The sequence below is a fragment of the Branchiostoma lanceolatum genome, chromosome 2 (assembly GCF_035083965.1).
Source record: "Branchiostoma lanceolatum isolate klBraLanc5 chromosome 2, klBraLanc5.hap2, whole genome shotgun sequence".
Taxonomy (NCBI): domain Eukaryota; kingdom Metazoa; phylum Chordata; class Leptocardii; order Amphioxiformes; family Branchiostomatidae; genus Branchiostoma; species Branchiostoma lanceolatum.
In genome coordinates, this window is record NC_089723.1 from 37,940,755 (window position 1) to 37,955,797 (window position 15,043).

Below are 15,043 nucleotides of genomic sequence, written 5' to 3' on the forward strand. Positions count from 1 at the left end.
ACCTTGTGACAATTTGCGAAAGTTTTTCTTTTTACAGGCAAAAAAATAGAATGAACTCAGGCCAATGTCTTTTTCAAGAAATATTGGTTAAAAAATCAGGAGACATTGATGGTCTTTTGCCAACATTTTTTGCAGGAAAGGTTTGACTGTAAATTAACTTGTCCAAAACACTAACACTTTTCGAGTCATTTTTTCGTTTTCTGTCTTCCCTAATTCCATAGAATTTAGAGGCTCTTTAGTACACTGAATTCGGATTGGAATGATTGAAAGAATTAGTTAACAGGTGAGGTTTAAAAGTATGGAATGAAAGTTCGGGATGAAAGAAAGTTGAAAAGTTTTCCGACAAGTTTTTGTCCCATGGGACCGCACAAAGTTGCGTCATCGGCAAGCTCCACTGTCCCAACATGCACCGCGCTTCCCATCCCAAAATGGCGGCCGCGCTGTACTAGACGCCGAGTTTCAGGTGTGTATCTCCAAAAATTCGTCTGTTCCTGAGCGCCAGACATCGTTGTCGACTTTAAACCACCTCTTCTGAAGCTATAGATTGCTGGCTAGTCGCATGTGTTCATGAGAACTTTTGCTTTTCTTTAGTTTGAAGTTAAAACTTGTATAAAGCCGGTAAGAACTGTAACCCCGGAAAAATAACATATCTGCATACTTGTAGTTCCCGTTGCTCAGGTGTTGTTTGGAGAATTAATCTCCATATCTATGCCCCTCTTACAGGTGTGGTCTCTCAGGATAGGCGTGGCGAATCCGAGGCTTCCAATAATCGACTTAATCTGTGACGTAAACAGCGCGCAATGCCCGGGGCCATGGCTCCGGTTCGACCGGTGGTGTTTGGTGACGTGGAGCCCAGTTCTTGCACACCGGCAGCGCTGCCAAGCGGGTCTGCCGTAGCCGTTTTCCCGGGAGTGTCTCGCGATGATTTCCGTGGAGAAGGACTCTGAAGGACCACAGACATTCGTCGTCTACAAGCGAAGCTGGAAGGAGGCTATCGGAGCGTTCGCACGCAAGGCTTTTGAACCGGCTGGAGCCATGGCGCCTATGGGAGTGCGCCTATCCCCTCTAGGGTATGCCCTGATATTCATACTGATCGGTAGCGTGGTTCTGTACCTACAAGTGTGGATGAGGGGCTCGAGCGACAAGAAGAACCCCAAGCTGACGCTGGGTGAAGACGGGGATGTGCACGCCATGAACGTGGACATTAGCCTGAAGGAGCTGCTTGCTGTGAGCATTGACTTAGCGCAGAAGGGAGGTGACAGGGTCAGAGAAATCCGTGAGGCAAACAAGCTCGCGGAGAAGAGCAAGGGAGAAACGAAGGAAGGCGCAAACGACCCGATGACGGACGGCGACCTGCAGTCACACATCGCGATCGTGCACGGGTTCGAGAAGGCGTTCCCGCACCTTAAGGTCGTGTCCGAGGAGCACGAGAAGAAAGGGGACGAGGTACACACGGTGGAGACGCCGAAAAAGACCCACCCTGAGGTCGATGAAGTCATCAAGACTGACCAGAGGGTCTCCTACGAGGACATAACTGTGTGGGTCGACCCTCTGGACGCTACGCAGGAGTACACAGAAGACCTGCGGCAGTACGTGACCACCATGGTGTGCGTGGCCATCAAGGGCAAGCCCGCCATAGGAGTTATCCACAAGCCGTTCGAACACAGGACTGCCTGGGCCTGGGTGGGGCACGGACACTCCAAGGGGCTCAACGTCTTGGAGAGGAAGGCCGGAGAGGGACAGGCGCAGAAGATCATCGTGTCGCGTTCGCACGCCGGGTCGGTAGAGCAGGTCGCCAAGCAGATGTTAGGGGACAAGACGGAGGTCATACCGGCGGGAGGCGCGGGGTATAAGGTCCTGTCGCTGTTCGAGGGCATCGCCGACGCGTACATACACGTCACCCTGATAAAGAAGTGGGACATCTGTGCCGGGAATGCCCTGCTGCTCGCCATGAACGGACACATGACAACGCTAGGTGGGGAGGAAATCAACTACTCCGCAGAGGGAAACCCTAAAAACGAGGGGGGACTGCTAGCAACCCTGGTCGATCACCAGAAGTTTCTGGAGAAGTTTGCTCCCGAAGCCAAGAAGCTAGCAGAGAAACACTAGAACGGATGACCCTGTGGTCTTATACATGCTGCTGCTTTGTAAATGAATGACAAAATGATAACCTAGAAGGACACCACTATGATAATTAGTATCAGTGCAGTCATGGTTACATTCTAACTACAATCATCCCTTAGGTCTGGTTGAAATAATTGTTTTTCACTTTAAACTAGACTTTGAGCTCCACATGTTTGTATCACCAGCCACGACTGCTGTGAGGGGTCATTGTGAGCGGACTTTGTGTTATGTCAGTAATCTCTATCAGGCTTCTTGTTGTTCCCCTTGTAGTGGCACATAGGCCAGCAAGTTTCCTTGCTGTTTCTGTATTGGGGTACATTTTTACAGGGAGGGGTTGCTAGTCCTTCCCCTTTAAGATGCGTGCTCGAAACACATCCTTGAACACGGGGCCCCATTTTAAGTCCCTTCTGAAAGACTGGTGCAGACCAAATCGAGATGTCTGGTCTCAGGACTTGAACTGGGGTCTCCCGGTTACCAACTTAATACCAACTGTGAGGCTTCTATCAGTTGAGCTACAGATCTTAAAATTTGCAAGAAATTGGCCAAAATGGGGTAAATATTTTTTTCAGAGGACTGGCTGACCCCTTCTAGCCAGCCAATTTCTACTGTTTTTTCTGCAACTCACCGAGTCTGGTAGAGATTATTACCTCAGAGCAAAGTCTGCAAGAGAGAGACAGAAATTTAACATGTATGAACAAAACAATGGTAACTTCAAGTCTTACTTACATTTCTGATGTAATTGTTGATTAGTCAATTCGGTGTACAGCATAGGTAGAATGAAAACTTAATTAATTTTTCTATATATAAAGGTGGTGGCCAGTATATAACCTTCAGTCTGCTAGGAACAAACTTTGTTTTGGTTATGTGTTTAGGCAGCAGGGAGAAGGTTAAAATGTGGCATATTGTCAGATTTATAACAATACTCAAATTCAGAGATTTGTGCTACTTTGCGCCATTGCAGAGGATTGAATGAATCCATGTGTAAACTACCTAGGCTATATGGGCATTTTCTGTATTAATGTGATAAAAGGAAGACGAGAAAGGCTGTATTATTTCATAGATATCCTGAAATCATTGTACTTGTAACTAGAATACAGGCAGTAAAAAGAGTGCATTAGAAATGGTGGATGTATGTCCATGACAAGAAATTGTAGAAAAACCTGTGAATAGGTATGAAAAGGAGATTATGGTGATGGTATATTTCTACTGAATTCTACATTGTGATGACAGTGTACAGTAGTTGGGGTAATTCTTCAACTTCATGTGTGAGCAAGGATACTAGAAATATGTTGAAAGAGAAAAAAATAACGTTGTAAATTTCTTGTCATTTCAAAAGATTGATTCATGCAGATGAGATTGGTGGCTTGGGGACATAGATGTAGCTTTGAGAACACGTAAAATTAAATCAGCATGCTTTCATGCCAACAATGTGCATCTCTGCAGTCTGTTTTTCATTCTCAACATTCATTTGCTTGTTTACCCCCTCCTCTCCTCATACATTAAAAGAAAAAACACCATCTTTTTTGTTTCTTGTACTGCCATTTTCCGCAGGGACTTCAAGACGAAATAGCACACCCTAGCGTCCCTCCCAGGTAGTTACAGGTTTGTGATAGTTACACCGATGTATCTATTTAGATTCTAAATAGAAGTCACAGAACACATTCCCTAGGCCATGAAAAAAGTTTTCTAACATCCTGTAGACCATGCAAAGCAGCTACAAAATGAGCAAATATATGCCGTAATTTGCAAAAATATATTGCGGAAATGGATACTAATGTCTAGAATGCCAAAATCAAAGAGGAAGATGTGAAAGACCAAAAATGAAGAATCCATTATTTGGTATACCATTCTCTGTGTTTTTAATCATTTATTCAACCTTCCTGACCACGTAAATTTCATAATGATTTAAACTTCTTTTTTTTTTACTTTTCTTTTTTATTCGCACGTTCGCATCAGTTTTGGGGTTTCCAGAGGATGTGGACCCTTTGATATAGTGACCACCTGTTAACATAGACCTGGTTTTATGGGTGCCCTGAATGGTCGTCTTCGGCAGGTTTGACTGTATGATATGCGTCCAATAGATTTATCCCGCGTTTGTCAAAGCAGATTTCGGTCGGAAAACGGTAAACACAACCCGACTTTAAGACGTCGTCAGCCACGTCATCACTTTAATGGCACTTTCACTGATAACACTTGCACTTTTGCTTCATCTGGCCACGCCCCCTTTCCACCAATCAGGTCGCGTTATTCGCATGACGTAATCAATCAGCTGATTCGCGGGAACTGGGTCAAGAGTTCACCACGCTGAAACCAGCTGGTACTGGTCCGTTACGTGAAGACTTGGCCCTCATTTCTTCCCCTGATCGCCACGCCTGCACTCCTTTATACAACCATGTCTGAGATGCCAGAGCCTATCAAGAACCCGGAGATACACTCCACGAAGGTAGGGTTGTCGTACCTGCAGCGTTATGCAATGTTATAGAGTTATGATGGAAACTAAAACGTGCTAACGTTGCATCTCAAGCTGAAGACGGCCCTGAAGTCATGTCAATGACTTCAAGTAGCCCCGCCCCTAGTCGTAAGATCTTGGATGCAGTTCCTAGATCATGTTATTCCGCGAATTTTCAGTAAAAGGAACAAAGAGTAATGCAGGTCCAATATTGCAAACCGTGTGTACAAGCAAATGTGTTAACGTTATAGTTACTGGTGTCTGCAAAGCCAAAGTACCGTTTTCCCTTTCAGAACAGGATACTGTGCGAGTTACTGTTACAGTTACTTAATGATTCACCACATGTGTGTCACACCAACGGGGTCAGCGTAAGTTCAACTACCGCGGTATGTTGCATCGAATGCAGGTCACCGTTACAGTAGTGTTGCACATACATACATGTAGCAGTAGTTTGCATTTAGAAGACATTGTAAAGGATACACATCAACTATTTTAAGAAAGGACCGATGCTGACCGATGTGAAAAATCAAACTGAGGCCCTTGTACTGAGGCTGTCTTGTACGTGTACAGCATACAAATGAGACCGGGCTAACCTACGTGTGGCCTCTCTATTTGTACAACCCTTCACTTGTCAGCTGCCTTCAAATGCCCTGGGGGAAAACAGCAAAGCTGTAGGTGCGTTGTCAGTGGTTCTCACATAATTTGCATAATGTGGTGTTCAACTGTATCTTACAGTTATTAACTTTTTTTTTCATAAAAAATTATTTAACTCTATTAGACAAAATAGAATCTACAGTGTAGGAGGTGTGAATGTTTGTCAAAGCCAACTACTGTAAATTCATTTATTTTCACAGGAACTTAATTTCAGGGTAGGAAGGTGGAGGAGGTTTTCATGATGCTTAAGTTCGTGGTGGAAACAATTCTGTAACTTGCAGTAGAAATATGATGGAAAGGTATACTGGTAGTGTCGTGATTTCACAATGGAGAGGTCACCATGAAAACCCAGAAAAGTAAGACCACAGCAAACATTTTCAGATGTGCAGTAATGTACTACAAATTCAGGAACCAAATGTTCCTCTTGCATTCCAGGTTGGGAGATGTTGGCAATTTCTTATCAGAGGATGCCGTCCTAACATCTGCTTGGACAGAGATAATCATTATTCAATTCATAACAGGTGGTATCTAGGCTCAAGCACACATGATGGAACAGCCTCCCCACAGATCTTGTAGCAGCGCTAGCAGAAACTGTCAACAGCTTCAAGTCAAAGCTGGACAGCCACTGGATGGGGCTTGAGTACTTGCCCAGCACAACTTATAAACTCTCAATACAAACTCTGGACACTACTAGTAGTTTAACCCTTCTCCTGCTGGTGTTTTTATGCAATTTATTTCATCAGTTTGATTTCTTAATCAGGTCATTTTCCCTTGACTTTTCTGCACTGCTGTGACAAAGTTACTTCTTACTTCATTTATTTAGTGCGTTTCCTTGCGGTGTGATGCATTCAGCTGAAAAATACCCCCAACCTGTACATATACAGGACCCACATACAGGCTCTGTAATGTGCAACTCATATATATATATAATATATATATATATGGGTCCTGCAGGACAAGGGTTAAGATGCAGATCTTATAGGCAATATACTGCCTCTTATCTGAACACTATGATGTTATGTGATGTGATGTGATGTGCACAGGATGATACAGTTCTGAAATGTTTGTATTGTTGTTTATGTTTATTCTGCAGATTTTCATCAACAATGAGTACCACGACTCCGTGAGCGGGAAGACTTTTCCCGTCTACAACCCCGCCACGGAAGAGAAGGTGGCTGATGTGCAGGAGGGAGACAAGGTGGGCTGAGACAACTGTACAACCAGTCTTTTTCGTAAATTTTCAACGTGTAATGTGGTAAAAACCATCGTTTGTAAAATGTATTGATCTTTAAATCGTCCTAACATGTATATTTATGGCTATTTAAACTCGTCATTCATGTCCGATGGTTTATTCTTGGTGCCACGCACACAAGCTTGCGTCAAATTGATCTGTGACCTGTATTTTGTATATAATGACTAGTGAAACCGACAATTGTTATTGTAAGAAAAATTCAGGATATCCAGTGGGATATCCTGCCAGTTTGCATATTTTGAATAAAGTTGTCAAGACTCAAGTTGTAAAGTTGAGTTTTGACAGTGTCAGTGTCATGTCCTAGCCTGGGTACCATCGTCTGTAGTTACCACTGGTTCATTCTTGTTTGCTTACATGTAAGCAAGTGAAAAGAATACGCCAGCGGTAATTACAGACGGTGGTTCCCAGGCTAGTCATGACCTATTTGAGACTAAGCTCTGTCCTCTTCATCTCTAAGCCACTGTCACACATTCAGGACCTTCTTACAACTTTGTTCCCGACCACTCCCCAACTAAGGTTGGCGCAGTCCTATTGTAGCTCCAGTTCGCTTCTCTGATCGCATCCAAGCAGAATATGACTTTCCTGACATTGATTTTTTTTTAACGCACAGACGACATTTAAAGCAACCCTGCAGACCAACTCCCAACCACAGATGACCTTGCTCACAACTAAATCCCAGCCATGGTCTGGAGAGGGTCAGGAGGCCATGGTCGGCTATGTATGACACAGGCTTAAAAGAAATAATTTGTTGTGTCTGGGTGCAAAATGATATGTTATTTCTGCTCTGTAGGTAGATGTAGACAAGGCTGTTGCCGCAGCCCGTGCGGCCTTCAAGATCGGCTCCCCCTGGAGGACCATGGATGCATCGCAGCGCGGCCGCCTCATGCACAAGCTGGCAGATCTGATCGAGAGGGAAAGGGTCTACCTTGCTGTAGGAAATGTTTTGTCACTCAGAGATTCAAATAACTATTTTTTAGTACCAACACATCTATTATGATATCACCCACAGACAAACATTTGCACTTGCACTGCAGCTAGGTACGTGGTCCCAAACATATAACTGAAGTAGTTCAAAATTCATTTTTGGGAATAGATGCACCGGTGCACCTAACCTAGAAATTTGAATGCACAGAAAGAATTTTGGGTGCACAACATGAAATAATGTACGATGTCAGCAAAACATATTTTTACAAACCCTAATCCTTAGACTCTTCATACATGTAACTTCAATCTGAAATTCTATAGCTAACTTCAAAATTTTAAACAAGTAATACATGAAACTAAGTACACCAAAGGTTAATATATTGCTTTTTCTTATACATAAATTTCAAGAATATTCTATGTACTAATGTACAAATATACCTCTACTCTATAGCCTACAAAATATATATTAGGTGCTCTGGTGCACCCACAGTCAAGAATTAGGTGCACAGCTCCAATTTTGGGTGCACAAAGGTGCACATGCACCCAGTATTTCCAGACAAGGCTGAGTATCCTGTTGTATTCTGCAGAGTCTGGAAGTGGTGGACAACGGGAAACCGTTTGCCGATGCTTATGACGCCGATCTTGGGGAGGTCATCAATGTTATCAGGTACTACGCAGGGTGGTGCGACAAGATCTGTGGAAAAACCATCCCTGCCGGTAAGAAAGGAGATATTTCCAATATTTTCTGTCTTGGAAAAAATAAGTCGAACCCAATTAGTTAGAATTTATTGTCAGCATTTAGATTAGAATTGATTGATTAAGTTTAGAGTAGTCACATAGTCTGTCCGCTCTTTTCATGTTACATGTCAGAGCTGAACCTTCATTTGAAATAGCTTTCACTTGTTTGTTTGTTTCTGTTTTATTTAGCCAGGGTGGCCCAACTCAGTGCACTACACTGCTTTGCAGTGGGGCCCTGGATAACACAATACAATCAGTACAAAAACATAAGTCTAAAATACATATACACCAATACATACAAAATTTACAGAGCCATAATCCACACTCGTAGTCCATATTCCGTTCCTGTCGTAAGGTTAACTTGAAAGTTTGGAAGAAGTGAGCTGATATTTGATTGTTTGTTTGTTGACAGATGGGCCGATGTTCTGCTACACCAGGCATGAGCCAGTGGGCGTGTGTGGACAGATCATCCCTGTAAGTTCCACCCTAGTCTATACCAGACTACATGGGTAGCTGGAATACCAGAAATTTGATTTTGAAAGTAGGTTGAGGACTTTGAGACAAAGTTATGTCAAGTTAAGGTCCTTCCTGCATCAGATTAGGACCACTGAATAGGGTGGTGCAAATCTCCGTTTCAGTAGCCCTTATGGGCCACACAACTTTGTTACAGCCGGGGCTATGGCTAGTTCACTGGTAGTGATGTGTGTTTAACTACTTAACTCTTTCCCAAATGCTGAGTGCTTAGAGAAAGCAGTATGTACCATTTTTAAAGTCTTTGGTATGTCTGTGCCGGGGATCAAACTCACAACCGACTGGCGTAGTCAGTAGAGTGCAACTTTACCGACTAGGCCACTGCACTGGTTTACACTAAATCATGTAGGATGAATTTGACAGAGGAGTGATAAGCCAGCCAGAAGGTACTATTGGGTGGTAGAAATGCTCATAACTCTCTGGCCAGCAATGTTACCTTTATTACTGTATTTTCATTTCTTTTTGCGGGGATTCAAGTTTATGGTTGAAGTGGAAAGGAGGTTTCTTGCTGCTTTTGAAGTTCGCTGTTGAAACAATTCTGTAGTACAGTTACTAATTAGAAATACAAAACACAAATTTGTAGTGTCATGATTACAAAGAAAAATTGAAAATAAAACTGCCAGAAATACTTTATGATTTAAAGGCTTTCCTATTGCCGTTCCTCCCAGTGGAACTACCCCCTGTCCATGTTCACCTGGAAGATCGGCCCTGCCCTGGCCTGCGGGAACACCATCGTGATGAAACCAGCGGAGCAGACGCCGCTGTCAGCACTCTACATGGGCAAACTCTTCACTGAGGTAGCACATTCATTTCTATGCTCTTAAGCCTGTGTTTTCTTTCAGATAACAATCCTGTTGTTGGTAGGTAGGAATCCTCCTTTCTTTTAGGTTTTGTTTTGAAATTCATAAATGATACAATAATTGTACAATGTTAACTAAACATTCAACTGGTCAAAGCTTTAGATAGCAATTAGCAGACGACTCTGTCAGCACTGTACATGGGCAAACCCTTCACTGAGGTACGTCCGTATGAAGGTTATGTCCCGTTCACTCTTGTGCAGATATTCATGTGCGTATGGGTTTCGTATTGACATTTGACTTGAATATACGCACAAGTGTGAACAGGCCCTTACACATCCAAGTAGAACATTGCTTGCTTCGTTGCAACAGCAAAAGGAATGTTGATTTTTGCTTGATGCTGAATGTCAGTCTCGCATACATTGTGCAATGCAGATTTGAGGCAAATTTTGTAGGGTGAGAGAGGTTGCTGAGTGAAATTTCACAATGTCGAGCGCCAAAGGCACATGGCGGCACCCCAGAGATGCAACAATCTTAGGGATATCCCCCAGGAAAATTTTGAAATCTCGAATCTCTGAAAAGCTATTTCCGGGATTTGTACAGTCAAATTTTGCTGGTAGACTAAGATATGACATCTCTATCAGTAAAGAAACACATAACGGGGGGTGCCCTAACTTGTGATGCGCCCTAACATATCACAGATTTTTTTTTTAAAGTGACATGTTAGGGCACCCCCCGTTAAGAATTTCAACTTGATTTTAGTAGGGCTATGACCCCAAACGTATTTTTCATACTTGACAGGGACTTATTTAGAAACCTGTGTCACCTCACAGAGAATGAACCGATCACAAGATATTTAATTTGTTCCTTGACAGGCCGGCTTCCCCCCAGGTGTGATCAACATCGTCCCCGGTTACGGCCCGACGGCCGGAGCGGCCATCGCCGAACACATGGACGTGGACAAGGTGGCCTTCACTGGCTCCACTGAGGTAGGTTTGTCTCTGAGAGATCTGATAAGCCAGTGAAACTCATGGATTGTGGTGAGTTAGCTAGATCAACTAGCAAATTCCAATTTTATCATCAGAAAGTCAGAGTTAATAGACACTCCAGAAATTTATTTTCATTTTTTTCTCTCCTAATTTTCACTTTTGTACACCAGATCTAAACAGATTTCTGTGTGAGTGAGTGAGTGAGTGAGTGAGTGAGTGAGTGAGTGAGTGAGTGAGTGAGTGAGTGGGTGGGTGGGTGGGTGGGTGAGTTGAGTGGGGGGGGGGTGGGGGGTGTGTTGGGTGGGTGGATGGGCAGATGGGTATGTGTGTGCACTTGCATGTGTGTGTGTGTGTCCGTGTGTCTGTGTGTGTGCATGGACACTGTATGTGTGTTAAAAGGTCACTGTACATTCTTTTTCCCAAGTTGACAATTTATATGATATGATTGACAACAGATTGGCAGGATAATTCAGCAGGCGGCAGGGAAGAGTAACTTGAAGCGAGTCACTCTTGAGCTGGGCGGGAAGAGTCCAGTCATCGTGTTTGCCGACTCTGACAGTGAGTACATGTACATGTACATCTGCATTTCCACAGTGGTTTGAATCAGGAGAGTTACTTTAGAAGAAAGGTTTCCCTCTGTTCAGAGCTTGTGCCCTGTGGTGTTACCAGGTGATTTGAGAAAGTGAAAAAATTGAATTTCAAAGTGAAATTTAAAAAAAAAGCTTTTTGAAAAGTGAAATTGAATTTTTTTACCTGTCCCGAAGCTCCAAATTATCTATAATGATTAATTGATTGACTGGCAGCAGCTGGTTATATTACATTTAACGACCTGTCACACCAAGCCTTTGCACATATTACTGCACTTGTTGTTTAAAGCTATCTAGTGGATGCTTCTACTGTACTTCATGGTAGCAAGCTCTACTCTATGATATTTCTAGGAAAAAAACAAATTTTTTAACACATCAATTCTGGGTTGATAAATCTGGTACTTGGTAACTCACTCACTCACTTGCTCACTCACTCGCTCACTCACTCACTCACTCACTCACTTACTCACTCACTCACTCACTCACTCACTCACTCACTCACATACCCACACACACACACACTCACTCACTTATCTACACACTCACTCACTCACTCACAAACCCACTCACTCACTCACTCACTCACACACTCACTCACTCACTCACTCACTCACTCACTCACTCACTCACTCATCTTTTACCCTGCCCCTGTAGTTGACTTTGCGGTTGCTAACTGCCACCACGCGCTCTTCTGGAACATGGGGCAGAACTGCTGCGCCGGCTCGCGCACCTTCGTAGAGGAGGGGATCTACGACGAGTTCGTCAAGAGGAGCATCGAGCGGGCCAAGAACAGGAAAGTGGGGGAAGGCTTCCAGTCAGGTGTGGAGCAGGGGCCACAGGTTTGTTTCTACTCATTTATCTATTGAGATTTAATCTCCATTAAATTAACATTACCAGTGCAATGGCCTTGCCTTGTGGACAGAGTGTTCGCCTTGCACACGGTAAGTCGTGAGTTTGATCCACGGCCGAGGCATACCAAAGACTCTGAAAATGGTACATACTGCCTCATCTCTGCTTAGCACTCCGCATTTGGAAAAAGAGTATTATATGGAAGTTAAACACACATGTGTGGCCCAAGGGCTACAGAAATGGAAATGGGCGCCACCCCTATGCGTCTTATTCAGGTGAACCAACAGCAGTTTTGGAACACAAGTCCATCTTGCCAGTGTTACAACAGGACACTTTGTAATCAAAAGCTGTGTTCCTTATTTGACCTGCCAAAAAAGCTAATAATGAGAAAGGCCCCTGTAACAGTATGTAACTTATGGGAACACGCCCTAGCCAAAAAAGCCAGTGGGAATGGCCTCTGTAACACTATGTAACTGTGTATATTTGTATATTTGGGAAATTGTAAATGTGTTGTTTGCTATGTACTTATGTATGTTTAAATCAAAATGCATGAAAAATAACCCTCAGAATTTGTTCTGGTTACCCAGGAACAGTTTTGGAACACAAGTCCACCTTGCTAGTGTTACAACAGGGGCACTTCCTTATTTGACCTGTACCTGAATGCAGAGTTAACAACTCAGAATTCGTTCTGTTTCTCCAGGTGAACCAGGAACAGTTTGATAAGATCCTGGGCCTGATAGAGTCGGGGAAGCAGGAGGGGGCGAAGCTGGGGTGTGGAGGGAAGCGCACCGGGGAGAAGGGCTACTTCGTGGAGCCGACCGTGTTCTACGACGTCAAGGATGAGATGAAGATAGCTCAGGAGGAGGTGCGTCCTTTTTTATGTTCTTGTTCTTTTCCTTGTAGACTGTGATGGTTTATTTGTGTTTTGTAATACTGTATATGCATTTAAGTTTGCGTGGTTTTAATTTCGCGGTTGGGAGAAAATGGAGTGTTCATGGTGGTTTTAAGTTTGCATTTGAGACAATAGTAGACAAGGAGGTAGGACAACAAAAAATTTCGCGAACATAAAACCACCGTTTATTTGTGTTTTGTACATGTTCAACACAACAACAGAAATAAACCATGTCTATGTGTAGTCGCTCAGGGGAAGTGCATCCTTAGCTATCTTGTTTTCTTCCTCTGAGGCTCGCTTTACACTTTTGATTTTTGATTGCAGTGCTGTACTGCAATCATAGTCTACTTCTCCAGTAGACTACAGTTTTTTTCCTGGGTATAAAGAGAAATGAAGTGTAGCCTACTACAGAAGTGTACTACTCCCCCAAGGCTGTAGACTAGTACACTTCAGCAGAGGTTCTAAAGTTGTAAAGAGAAACTGTCATGTCATTTTGAAGGCCGCAGTGTGATATCAGTTTTAAATTGAGGTTTTACGATATTCTCATATTTCTACAGATCTTTGGACCAGTTCAGAGCATCATCAAGTTCAAGTCCATCGAGGAGGCCATAGACCGCGCCAACAACACGACCTACGGCCTGGCAGCCGGTGTCTTCACTAAGGATATTGACAAGGCCCTGACCATCGCCAACAGTATACAGGCCGGGTCTGTCTGGTAAGGCATATTCTTTTACATGCTTGTCTTTAAATTTTACCCAGTATGATATATTTGTACCTTAGGTCAATTTGACATTCAAGACTTACCGGTATAACCGTATGGTAAAATGCAGTGATGACAAAGCAAACCTTGCCAACTGATGTGCAGCTTTTATTCCTTCTTCTTCCAAAAACAATTCTTTTCCTGTTCAAGTTCTAATGTCTGTTTTTCCCCAGGGTGAACTGCTACGACCCTGGGCTGATCCAGGCTCCGTTTGGTGGGTTCAAGATGTCTGGAAACGGGCGAGAACTGTAAGTATCAGCCAGGGATCAGGTTCTGTAGCTGTCATAGGTTTTAGTTCTGTGGCTCAGTGTGAAGGAGGTGCAGTACCAGCTTTGTAGCTAGAGGGAGCTGCTGCACGACACCTGTTTGAACTCTCAGTGAGGTCCTTCAGAGTTCAGAAACCCATTTTAATGATCCCAGAAACACGCTGTGCTCAGATTATCTTATTTGTTCACCATGTCATGTAAAGGTCGATCTTAAGTTCTTAACCCTTTTCAGAGTGAAGACAGCGTAAAACTGTAGCCTGTGTTTACAAAATCTCTCGCTGGCCTAGATTAATGACCTCCCGGTAACAGTGGGGCCGGCCACTAGGTGCACAATTTAGTCAGGCTATGTAAAACTACTCTCAAAGCAGAGGTTGGTGGGGGAAGATTGTGACCTATCTATCCTATGCCCTTTTTTGTCAAAAATGGGGCATAGGATAGAAAGGTCACGATCTTCCCCGACCAACCTCTGCTTGGAGAGTAGTGTAAAACTTAAGCGACCATGTATCTCTCTACACATACAAGATCTCTTACTCCTATTCTCTTGTTTATATTTCAGAGGAGAATATGCTCTGCACGAATACACTGAGGTTAAAACAGTAAGTGTGACCGACTTAACTTGTTGTCATTTCTCTTGCGAAGTTTTCCATAAGCTGTGAATTATAAAGAAAATTTGTTTAAAGCTGATCACTATTGCAGGCGGAAATCAAAGTGTACTGCTTGAGACGATTCGTAATGCTTTTTAGATATCTGATAGTGCAATGCAGCTTCCATACTTAAGAAATAGAATCAACGCAACTTACGAAAACTTCTTCCTTTCAGGTGACCATCAAGCTTCCCCACAAGGCTTGAAGCATGCGAGGAAGGACAACTGTATAAACTTGCAGCCTACTTTTGTTTGGACATTGATTTCTCGCGTTTTAGGAGTTGGTCGTGACACTTGTGTCAGTTAGCCGGTGTAGGTTGTGATCCACACGGGATGCTGTAAATGCAGAAATGTTTGTGGTGGTGTTCACAGTTTTTGCGATGAACTCCCGCAAACTTAAACCCAGTGCAAAAAGCCATTCCATTGTTTGACTGTAGCACTACTATTGTCTCAAATGCGAACTCAAAAGCACTGCAAACACTCTATTTTCTCCCTACCACGAAATTAAATCCGTTATCCCCACCAACATTTCTGCATTTGCAGTATTGAAGCTACTGTGTCCTGATACAGCCTACTTTTGTTTTGACT

At 43.4% G+C, this 15,043-nt stretch overlaps 2 protein-coding genes across 2 annotated transcripts; both read left to right on the plus strand.

Annotated features, from left to right (window-relative positions):
• The first annotated feature begins 434 nt into the window (after positions 1 to 434).
• Positions 435 to 3,556, plus strand: LOC136428957 (Golgi-resident adenosine 3',5'-bisphosphate 3'-phosphatase-like). Its single transcript, XM_066418807.1, has 2 exons — positions 435 to 463; positions 724 to 3,556. Exon 2 carries the CDS (start codon positions 922 to 924, stop codon positions 2,107 to 2,109), a length of 1,188 nt encoding a protein of 395 aa, XP_066274904.1. The 5' UTR covers positions 435 to 463; positions 724 to 921; the 3' UTR covers positions 2,110 to 3,556.
• An 844-nt stretch (positions 3,557 to 4,400) lies between these two features.
• On the plus strand, positions 4,401 to 14,684 carry LOC136428956 (aldehyde dehydrogenase 1A1-like). Its single transcript, XM_066418805.1, has 14 exons — positions 4,401 to 4,567; positions 6,321 to 6,425; positions 7,270 to 7,410; positions 7,991 to 8,120; positions 8,554 to 8,615; positions 9,341 to 9,469; positions 10,345 to 10,458; positions 10,914 to 11,016; positions 11,700 to 11,884; positions 12,595 to 12,759; positions 13,344 to 13,501; positions 13,720 to 13,794; positions 14,369 to 14,408; positions 14,632 to 14,684. Exons 1-14 carry the CDS (start codon positions 4,517 to 4,519, stop codon positions 14,659 to 14,661), a joined length of 1,488 nt encoding a protein of 495 aa, XP_066274902.1. The 5' UTR covers positions 4,401 to 4,516; the 3' UTR covers positions 14,662 to 14,684.
• Positions 14,685 to 15,043: the final 359 nt, after the last annotated feature.

Excerpts from the sequence above, each read along its gene's own strand:
- LOC136428956 (XM_066418805.1), top strand. The coding sequence starts at position 4,517 with ATGTCTGAGATGCCAGAGCCTATCAAGAACCCGGAGATACACTCCACG. Across the intron at positions 7,411-7,990 it reads GGGAAAGGGTCTACCTTGCT|AGTCTGGAAGTGGTGGACAA; the intron begins GTAGGAAATGTT and ends TGTATTCTGCAG. Across the intron at positions 10,459-10,913 it reads CCTTCACTGGCTCCACTGAG|ATTGGCAGGATAATTCAGCA; the intron begins GTAGGTTTGTCT and ends GATTGACAACAG.
- LOC136428957 (XM_066418807.1), top strand. The coding sequence starts at position 922 with ATGATTTCCGTGGAGAAGGACTCTGAAGGACCACAGACATTCGTCGTC.